This window comes from Artemia franciscana, chromosome 12, assembly GCF_032884065.1.
Source record: "Artemia franciscana chromosome 12, ASM3288406v1, whole genome shotgun sequence".
Taxonomy (NCBI): Eukaryota; Metazoa; Arthropoda; class Branchiopoda; order Anostraca; family Artemiidae; genus Artemia; species Artemia franciscana.
The window spans coordinates 36,558,282-36,569,164 of record NC_088874.1 but is presented as its reverse complement, the minus strand read 5'-3'; the positions used below and the strand labels follow the sequence as shown (position 1 = coordinate 36,569,164).

Here is a 10,883-nt window from a genome sequence, read left to right as displayed (position 1 = left end):
TTTTAAAACTGATTTTTTTACATATTGAATGAAATCAAATTAAAGAGAAGAAACGTTTTCAAAGCTCCTTGAAATATTGGATGGCCATTTCTGTCTTTTCCCCTGTCTGATTAATCAATAATTGGAGCTTGCTGATTCGACTAGCCAAAAAAGGGCGAAAAGCTGAATAGTGCATACTTGAGTACTTTGTAAGTTTTGAACATTCACTTAAAATGAAAGTTAAAAGGTAAATACAGAGGAGCTCAATTAATTGACCTACAAATAAAGTAAACATACCACTCGATCAAATTTTTTATGCTCATTCTGAATGTAGTAATTGCTTTTCTTGCAAATTTAATTTTGAGCCTTTTTTAGACCCTTAAAACGATAATTTCTTTTTATGGCTTTAGGGTATAAAATGATTAGAACATTGGTTTCAAACTTACGGTATAATTATCAAATCCATTTTCTTAAAATTAAATAATCCACAAATATTGATTTCTCACAAATCAAGCCTCACTCTCTAAAAGTTGAGATAATCGTTCACAAGCTACCATAGTTGTTGAAACAGAGAGAAAAGTCGGACAACCCGTTTGCAAAGCCTTGAATACTTAATACAAATCAAACCTCCAAATTTAGTCCTTCAACACCCTCAACAGAAATTTGAAGGACTCTCATTTTGTGTTGCACGTAGAAAAGCGTTAAAAGTCACTTTGTGTCCTTTCTGTGAAAAAATAATGATAAATATTTTCTCTAGGTATATACTTAAGGTTCTTTTAAATGTTCAGACAGGAGTTTTAACCAAAAATATACAAATCATGGCATTGAAAAAAATATTCAGCGCCATTCCGTCACTATGGAGATGCAAATATTTTGTTTGTGCTTACGAGTGATGCTTAAAGGTTAAGATATTGTCTAAAGTAAAGGGTAAAGGGTAAAGTACTGAGAAAGACAATGAATGAGTCACCCCATTTTCAGGCTAATTATCTTTAATTCTAAGTTTTGAATTTGCTATGTAGCAAGTTCGAAAGCAGTGATTTCTGTTAACCTAACCTTCCATTTGAGAATATACTGAGTTCTTTGGTTAGGCAGCGTATATACATAACAAAAGTATTTGGACTCTAATATTGTATGTGCTGACGATTAATAAGCATGTTTTATAATTTTTTTTTTCAACTAATAAAATTGTAAAATTTACCCGGAGTATATTCTTTACAGCTTAAAAAATATTCGTTTTTGAAACTTTTTTGGGACTGTACGGAAAAAAGTCATTGCCAGATGAAAAATGCCGTAGACATTGCTTGAAGGGTGCTAATCTAAAATTTACGAACTGACATGCCAAATTTCAAATAATACGTCTACACTGCACTTTGATTTCAAACCAAGGCTACCAAAACAATTCTTCAATGTGACAGTTGGTGATTTGACGTTCAACTTTTAGGTAGTCGTGATGCCATTCAAAAGGGTAGATTAAGACATTTACTTGATAAGTAAAGATGTGTCCTCAGTTGTTCTTTTTGTTGAAATTACTAATGGGCCGTCATGGTTGATAGCCGACCAAGGAGTAGCCAAATAGAGTGACGCTGCCGCAATCCATCATGACGTGCATTAATCTGCCAGTTCGACCAAAAAGACAATTGAAGCAATAGCGTCCAATTACTTGTTTTCAACAGTTTTGAAACTGAAGGCTAAAGTAGAGTAAAATGCATTTCGTGTTTTGCTCCACCACGTCTGTAATATAATCTCCAAGTATGACCAGGACAATAAGTCAGAGATCGTTAAATTACTAGTTGTGTTAACTGGCTTTCAAAGAGGCATGGTTTTGCCATCTATTTATTTTGGCTGCCACCTAGATAAAATTGCCCAATGTTTTTATTTTGACGATACCCTTGCAGAGATCACATAATATTTTAGTTGAAAAGCGAAATTGAAACTGAAAGCGTCTAAGTTACTCAGAGAATCTGATAGAAGTTTTTAAATATGGGCTGTGATGGTGGAACTATTCCTCGCCGTGACGAGTTGGTCATTACCAAGAAGCGTCCCGAAAGGGTATGTATCTTAAGGTTTAATTTTATAGCTGCTATTTTGGAAAGTAGCCTATACTACGCTACCATTTGATTCCATTTTTTATATGCTTCAAGTTTCATATTTTATTGTGCATTGTCAAAAATGTGAGGTTTTCAAAAAGGGTATAGAATAAGGAATCTAGTTTTACTCAAACAACTTTATTTAGGCTATTTAGATGTTACCATCTGAGGAACCCCTAATCTAGAATGTTGCCATTAGCCTAGTTCAGTAGGATGATGAAGTTTTCCATAAGACTTAAAAGATTACATAGAAACAGATGCTTTTGTTATATTTGTCTCTGTTTCTTTGGCCTTCATACTAGGTAGTATTCATGATAGCTTATTTCAAGCCATATAGGGCTAGGCAATTTTTTTTTTAATTTGAGAGAATATTTTGGGTCTAAATCTACATGTGTCCTGAAATTATAAATGTCACCTCAGGATTAGGTGAGAGTACAAAACTAAAAATACATTCCTAATTCCTCATTTGAGCTGTAGATGTACAAATTTCACTTCTATAGCTTAAGCTCAAAATCAGCAAAAATTAAGCTCATATCAATCAAGATCAGCAAAAGCTCAGTGCCCTTTCAATACAAGTAAGGCAAGGGGTATTTGCTTAGATAACTACCTGGAGAGAAGGAAACATGTTAAGAAAACAATTATCATTTCATAGTATGTAGAATAATCATAGTTAAGAGATTTTGCATGCAACCAGGCTGTACTTTACCCCCCCCCCCCCTAATGTGACAATATAGCTTGTTTACCCAATATTACCCATAGCTTGTTTTTTCTAGATTTTGTTTTGTCACAGTATTGTTGTAGTGTTGTGTAGCATTGTTTACCCAATAGTACCCATAGCTTGTTTTTTCTAGCTTTTGTTTTGTCACAGTTGATTGAGTTGACAGGTACATTAGGAATCATAATATTTCTGGTATATATTTGGACAGTAAAATTATAGCAAATCATATAACTGGCTTTTATATTAAGTGAATATACCACTTGATGCCTTTTTTATGCTCTTTATGAATATAATAATTGCTTCTGCCTTAAATTGAGATTTAAGCACTTTTTTAGCTCTTAAAAATGACAAATTTTCGAAAAATTATGACAGTTCATATAACTGACTTACCAATAAAGCAAACATACCACTTGATGCCTTTTTTTTATGTTCTTTTTGAATATAATCATTGCTTCTACTACAAATTCAAATTTAAACACTTTTTATGCTCTTAAAAATGACAAATTTTCAATTAAAGTACTAGTTATCTGTCATTTCTGACAAAATAATACTATGTTTTCTCTGTACTGTTTTCAACAAAATAATGCTACATTTTCTCAGTGCTAAAATTATTTATAATAAGGTTAGGTGCTTAAATTTGAATTCAAGGTAGAAGCAATTATTATATTTGTGAATAGCATAAAAAAGGCATTGAGTGGTATGTTCACTTTATATGAAAGCCAGTTATATGATTTGCTATATTTACCATTTGGACATCAGCAGGGGGGATAATGTATTGTGGGGCTGTATGCAAGATTTGTCAACTATGATTATTCTGCATATTATGAAGTAAGAATTGTTTTCTTAAAATAGGAAATATATAATTTGTGCTATATATTTGGATATTAGGGGGGCTAAGGTGTAAGATATAGCAAGGCTGGGTAAAAGTTTAGTTTTATCATAAGTGCTCTAAACTGGAAACTGCTGCAAAGCAGCATGTTTTCCAGTTTAGAGCACTTAGAAATGCTAATTCTAGAAGCACATCCATTTCTGGTTGATGATGGGGTAACTAAAAATCCATAAAGTAGGCTTGCTTACAGGTAACATTACCTATAGAGCAAAGTGTATTAGTCCATGAGCCCTGTAGGCAGCACAAGAAGGTCTGTATTCTACATTTATTTAATAAACCTTATTTGAGGGTTTTTTTTTAGTTTTATCACTCTTAGTTAAATAAATATAGAATTCAAACCTTGTCCTGCTGCCCATGGGGGTCATGGACTAATATGCTTTGCTCTATAGGTAGGTCTTGTTGGAGAGGGAATTTAGAATGGCAAAAAATGGATGTGCTTCTCTAATAATAACAAAGAAACAATATGCAATCATCAGAATTGTGCTATATACAGTAATACACACTTCAGACAGCTTGTGATGAAACTAAATGTTAACACAAGTCTGCATACAAAATGTGCTAACTATGATTGTTCTGCATATCATGAAGTAAGGATTGTTCTCTTACCATATTTCCTTCTGTCCTGGTTCTAGGCAAATATCAACAGGGGTAAATACTTCAAAGAGTTTTCCTTGACATAATTGAAACTGGGCTATGGATCCATTCCTCAAAGTTTTATTCACCCAACTTCAACTACTTTCCAAGATACCTATAAGCCCCTCATCTAGAGTTTTTACCTTCACCCCCTGCAAAGAAAACTGGTAATTTTTTATACTAGGCTAGTTTACTAACTAAAAGATTGACATGCCGTTCAAGTTGCATTTTCAGCTCTTTCCTTATATAATAGTTAATATTTAATAGTTGATGAAATTTCTGTGCTTATTTCTCTTTGGCAGTTGGCTCACAATGCTTAATAGAACCAATTCAAAGGACAAAAAATTAGGACACTTATATATATAGCCTAGGACTATATCTATTAATTCTGTATTGTTATCATGAAATCTGATAAAAATTTCATGGCAAAATTTTCCTTCTGATTTTACAGTTCACTTTTGCATGCTACTAAAAGAAAGACAAGCTATGTACTTCAGAAGCCAACTGGGATGAAATTTTAAAAAATTAACTTAAATTGCACACAACTACATGTGGTATCTTCATTTAAATTTTGCAATGTTGACATTATTTTTGAGTCTCAGTCCCAGAATCTCAATACAATAGCAAATTTTGCACCACCATAATTAAGCATAATCAAATCCAATTGAGTTTTGCTACAAAATTCATAATATTTTTCTTCATATTTTAGGTTTCAGTGTCATGTTAAAAAAAGAAGAATGAATTAAGCCCACTTTGATAAAGTTGACAATGGAATTTTGCATGTATACAAAATCAAATTTATTGTTTACAACACAATTTCACAATGAAGAAATCATCATCACAGTACAGTTGTAAAATTACATTGCAATTGTAAGTTTTTGTGGGCTCCCACATAATTTGAATTTCAATTTTTTTTATTTCACTGTGGCATACTTTTAAAGTCAGCAAAACTTAAAATAACAACATTATTACCTACAGTTTAATATGCCCAACAAGGTAGAACAAAGGCTGAGAAAGCAAAGAGGTAAGGGGGCCTCCTCCCCCAGATCTGATGTTTCCTATAATGTTTGCCAAATCATTGGTTATGCTTTATAATTCTATATTTGTTTGTTTTAAATGAACATTATCTTGTTTTCATGTATGGTTATTTCTATATTGAGCAATAATATAAAATTGTATAATCAAAGTCATCCAACCAGTGAATGTTACAAGCCATACTGCAGTTGTCTGTTGCAATTTAATATGTCTATGAGAACTCTGAATGCTAGTCAATTGTTCCCAAATAATAGTTTTATTCTAATATTTTCTTTCTCTTGCAGAAAGACAAAGATGCAGAATTATTCTTCAGATGGAGAATGTGTGCTCTTTCACAGACACCTCTACAAGAACCTGTTGTTACTTGTCCTCTTGGAAGACTCTACAACAAAGAAGCTGTCCTCCAAAAGATGATTGACAGAGCATCTGGAACATCAGCTGATGCTGTAGCTCATATTAAAAACATGAAGGATATAAAAGTTGTCAATTTGACCCCAAATCCTTCATTTAAAAGACAATCAGCAGACAAGGGTGATGTATATATTGATAGATCTGTGTCTCCATACATTTGTCCTGTTGTTGGCATTGAAATGAATGGCAAATTCAAGTTTATTGCCTTATGGTCATGTGGCTGTGTTCTATCTGAGAAAAGCATTAAAGAAATGAAAACTGATATTTGTCATAAATGCCAGAAGCCATTTCTTGAAGATGATATCATTGTGCTTAATGCAGCAGGTGAAGATTTAGAGCATCTTGAAAAACGCCTTGCTTATAAGAAGGTTAATGGGAAAGGTGAAAAGAAAAAAAGTGATAAAAGAAAGGCTGGTGAGTCCTCTTCTATGCCAGAGAAGAAAGTAAAAAATTCTGAGGATAAGCCGAAGAGTGAAGCATCCATGGTTACTCTTAAAAGTTGTAAACAGGAAGCATCAGGATCTTCAATTACAAATGAAGTGTATAAGTCAATATTTACCTCTGACATACAAAAGAGATCAAGCCAAACTGATTGGATCACTCATACATCTTTCTAGTATTTGCCTTTCTATGTTTTTTTGTCCTTTTTTCTTTTAAAGTGTTACAGAGTGTATGGAGGTATGTATTCATATTTGTATGAGGTTGCTGTTGTATGTATAATTGAATAAATGTGATTGAATATTTATTCTTCTTTAATTTATGCTTCTCTAAATTTCAGTAAGATAAGTTTAAGAGAGAGGGTTTGTGGTAGAGCAAAAAAAGGCCATGCTCTACAAAATTATACTACTACTAACAACTCACTGCACCAACAAGATAATTAAGGCCAACACAACTATGTATTGTCCTCGTTCATCCCAATTTATTCAAAGCCTCCCTCTTTACAACACTCCAAGAAACTCCCATTTCCCTTAAATCTTTCCTTGTAACATTCTCCCACCCTATTTGATGATGATCTGCTCTTTGTTTGGCTCTAGACAGTTGCCCAGAAGGGTTGATCTTGGGTTATCTCTTGTCCTTCATCTACAGAACGTTCCAACCCACCTAAACCATTTTTTTTTTCATCAAAGCCCTAGAAAGCAGGATTGACCCATATTTTTCAAACAGCCTAGTGTTTGAGATACACAAAATTATGCAGTAAGATTTGGTTGTTAATTTGAAGTCTGGCTAAATTTTAGAAAGGAATTTTTATGATGGAAGAAGCCAGTAATAGCTCTCTTGTCCTTCATCTACAGAACGTTTCCAACCCACCTAAACCATTTTTTTTTTCATCAAAGCCCTAGAAAGCAGGATTGACCCATATTTTTCAAACAGCCTAGTGTTTGAGATACACAAAACTATGCAGTAAGATTTGGTTGTTAATTTGAAGTCTGGCTAAATTTTAGAAAGGAATTTTTATGATGGAAGAAGCCAGTAATAGCTCTCTTGTCCTTCATCTACAGAACGTTTCCAACCCACCTTAACCATTTTTTTTTCATCAAAGCCCTAGAAAGCAGGATTGACTCATATTTTTCAAACAGCCTAGTGTTTGAGATACACAAAATTATGCAGTAAGATTTGATTGTTAATTTGAAGTCTGGCTAAATTTTAGAAAGGAATTTTTATGATGGAAGAAGCCAGTAATAGCTAACTTGTCCTTCATCTACAGAACATTTCCAACCCACCTAAACCATTTTTTTTTTCATCAAAGCCCTAGAAAGCAGGAATGACCCATATTTTTCAAACAGCCTAGTGTTTGAGATACACAAAATTATGCAGTAAGATTTGGTTGTTAATGTGAAGTCTGGCTAAATTTTAGAAAGGAATTTTTATGATGGAAGAAGCCAGTAATAGCTAACTTGTCCTTCATCTACAGAACATTTCCAACCCACCTAAACCATTTTTTTTTTCATCAAAGCCCTAGAAAGCAGGAATGACCCATATTTTTCAAACAACCTAGTGTTTGAGATACACAAAATTATGCAGTAAGATTTGGTTGTTAATTTGAAGTCTGGCTAAATTTTAGAAAGGAATTTTTATAATAGAAGAAGCCAGTAATAGCTCTCTTGTCCTTCATCTACAGAACGTTTCCAACCCACCTAAACCATTTTTTTTTTTTTTTCATCAAAGCCCTAGAAAGCAGGATTGACCCATATTTTTCAAACAGCCTAGTGTTTGAGATACACAAAACTATGCAGTAAGATTTGGTTGTTAATTTGAAGTCTGGCTAAATTTTAGAAAGGAATTTTTATGATGGAAGAAGCCAGTAATAGCTCTCTTGTCCTTCATCTACAGAACGTTTCCAACCCACCTTAACCATTTTTTTTCATAAAAGCCCTAGAAAGCAGGATTGACCCATATTTTTCAAACAGCCTAGTGTTTGAGATACACAAAATTATGCAGTAAGATTTGGTTGTTAATTTGAAGTCTGGCTAAATTTTAGAAAGGAATTTTTATGATGGAAGAAGTCAGTAATAGCTAACTTGTCCTTCATCTACAGAACATTTCCAACCCACCTAAACCATTTTTTTTTTCATCAAAGCCCTAGAAAGCAGGAATGACCCATATTTTTCAAACAGCCTAGTGTTTGAGATACACAAAATTATGCAGTAAGATTTGGCTGTTAATTTGAAGTCTGGCTAAATTTTAGAAAGGAATCTTTATGATGGAAGAAGCCAGTAATAGCTTGGTTAAATGATATTCAGAAAACATTTGGCAAGTTTTTGTCTAAAAACTTGGACAAATATATATCTCATAGAATATCTCAGAAATAAAATGAAGATTCTAGTTTGTCTGAACAAATGAAAATGTTCAGTTTTAAAGCATCTTTGAAACTCGTTTCTCATGGTTGCAGCTTCAGAAACGCTTCTCTGCTCTTGAAAAACTGATGTCTAGTTAAGACGAGCTGGTATTCCCTTTCCGCCCCTCTTACCGGAAACTCCTTAACATGAAAAATTGAGAAGCCATGGAGAAACAAAAAATGGATGCATCAAAATGTCAATCAAATATGGTAAGGGGTAACAGAACGACCAGATGTCTGATTTTTGAATGAAAATTAAAACAACTTTCAGCAACAAGATTGAATTAAAAAATGAAGGGAATCAAAGAGTTCATCACATTTGCTGAGCAAAAGTGGACAGAACTCTTTAAGTCAAATAAGCAAGAAATTGGAAACAAAGAATAAAAGATCAAACAATAGAACATTGAGAAAAGGGTTTTTATATGGCCAACAGTAATACTGGATAAAACAAGACGAGAATTTCTGCCTTTCCCTTCTTTGGCCCTTTTGGATAAAGTCTCAAGAAAATGTGTTCACATTTCTGAGCGAAAGATAAGATTTATTAATGATGAAACACATACAATGATATAATTTATTTACTGATACAATTTGGAATCAAAATACTCCTCTTTTCCCTCGAAAGGCTCTATGACCAGGGAGCCTTTGAAAATGGACAGAACTCCTTATTCTATTTGTAAATAATGGAGGAACTTCAAAACTAACATCCCTTTCCCTAGGGGCTGAGGATGACATGTCATTCTCAGAGGCATATTTATTAAACCTTTCAGTTATAGTGAATGATATAGCTGTCCAAAAACGCATTACGATGTTTTCGAGGAAAAAAATGGGCCTGGGAAACAGGCTAGTTGCCCTCCATTCTGTTTGTTGGCTTAAACTTCTAATTTCTAGTTCAAATGAGTCCTCCCCTGGTCTTTACGGAGCCAATGTTCGATATGATCCTCTATGGTGGAAACAAAAAATTAAACAACACACACCCATGGTCTTTCTTTGGCAAAAAATACACAATTACAAATATTGTAAATGAGAGCTTTACATCTCTACAGATGTGTTCTCTAATAGTTTTGCAGTTAGGGGAGAGGAAGGGACAGATGCATCAAAGGGTACATTTTGACTCCAAATCATTCCAACTCTCATTGAGGCTTCAAATAAATACAGAACTAGTTCTAAGGAAGGGGGTGGAGGTAGAAGTCGATATATATATATATATATATATATATATATATATATATATATATATATATATATATATAATTCTCCCTCTGGATTTCCGGGAATATTTTTGATCTACAGTGTTATTATGAAAGTAAAGAATAACATTGAGTCCCAAAATTAGTAGAATTTATTCTTTAAGAAGGGGGCTGCCCCCTCCTAATCACCAACCTACCCATCGTGGTCGTAGAAACTTCGGAAGATGCTCATTCGATCGAGAATTGAGAGTTCTAGTCCTCTTTTTAAAGTCAGAAGTGATTAGAGACCAACCATCCCCTGAGCTGCTTTTGATACCTGGTCCTTTTGTTACCCCTTTGGATATATGATTGACATTTTGAGGTATCTATTTTGTTTTTTCTCTGTGGCTGCTCAGTTTTGAGTTTAGGGGAACTTTCTGGGGAAAACGCCTAATGCCACCCTGTTTAAGTCATTTCTAGTGCTACCAGTGAAAGCAGAGCAGAACCATAATGACCAAAAGTGTCACAAGTTGCATTTCAATTAAATCAAAGAGCCAAGCTCTGCTTTGTCAATACCTAGATGAAAGGCATAAAGATTTCATTAGGAAGGTTTTTATGGCACTTGGTATTTGCCAATGATTTATTTACCATGAGTGGGGGGACGGTTAAGTTGGAAAAATTAGAAAAAATGAGGTATTTTTAACTTACGAACGGGTGATCGGGTCTTAATGAAATTTAATATTTAGAAGGATATCATGTCTCAGAGCTCTTATTTTAAATCCCTACCGGATCCGATGAAATTGGGGGAAGGTGGAGGGGGAAACCTAAAATCTTGGAAAACGCTTAGAGTGGAGGGATTGGGATGACACTTGATGGGAAAAATAAGCATAAGTTCTAGATACGTGACTGACATAACCGGAACGGATCTGCTGTCGTTGGGGGGTGGGGTTAACTCGGAAAAATTAGAAAAAAATGAGGTATTTTAACTTACAAACGAGTGATCAGATCTTAATGAAATTTCATATTTAGAAGAATCTTTTGCCTCAGAGCTCTTTTTTAAATCCCGAACGGATTGGTGACACTGGGGGGAGTTGGAGGGGAAACCGGTAGTCTTGGAAAATGGGAAAAT

The 10,883-nt window shown here is 34.0% G+C and overlaps 1 protein-coding gene across 1 annotated transcript; it reads left to right on the top strand.

Annotated features, from left to right (window-relative positions):
- The first annotated feature begins 1,838 nt into the window (after window positions 1–1,838).
- LOC136034064 (replication termination factor 2-like) lies at window positions 1,839–6,497 on the top strand. Its single transcript, XM_065715183.1, has 2 exons — window positions 1,839–2,028; window positions 5,626–6,497. Exons 1-2 carry the CDS (start codon window positions 1,960–1,962, stop codon window positions 6,367–6,369), a joined length of 813 nt encoding a protein of 270 aa, XP_065571255.1. The 5' UTR covers window positions 1,839–1,959; the 3' UTR covers window positions 6,370–6,497.
- Window positions 6,498–10,883: the final 4,386 nt, after the last annotated feature.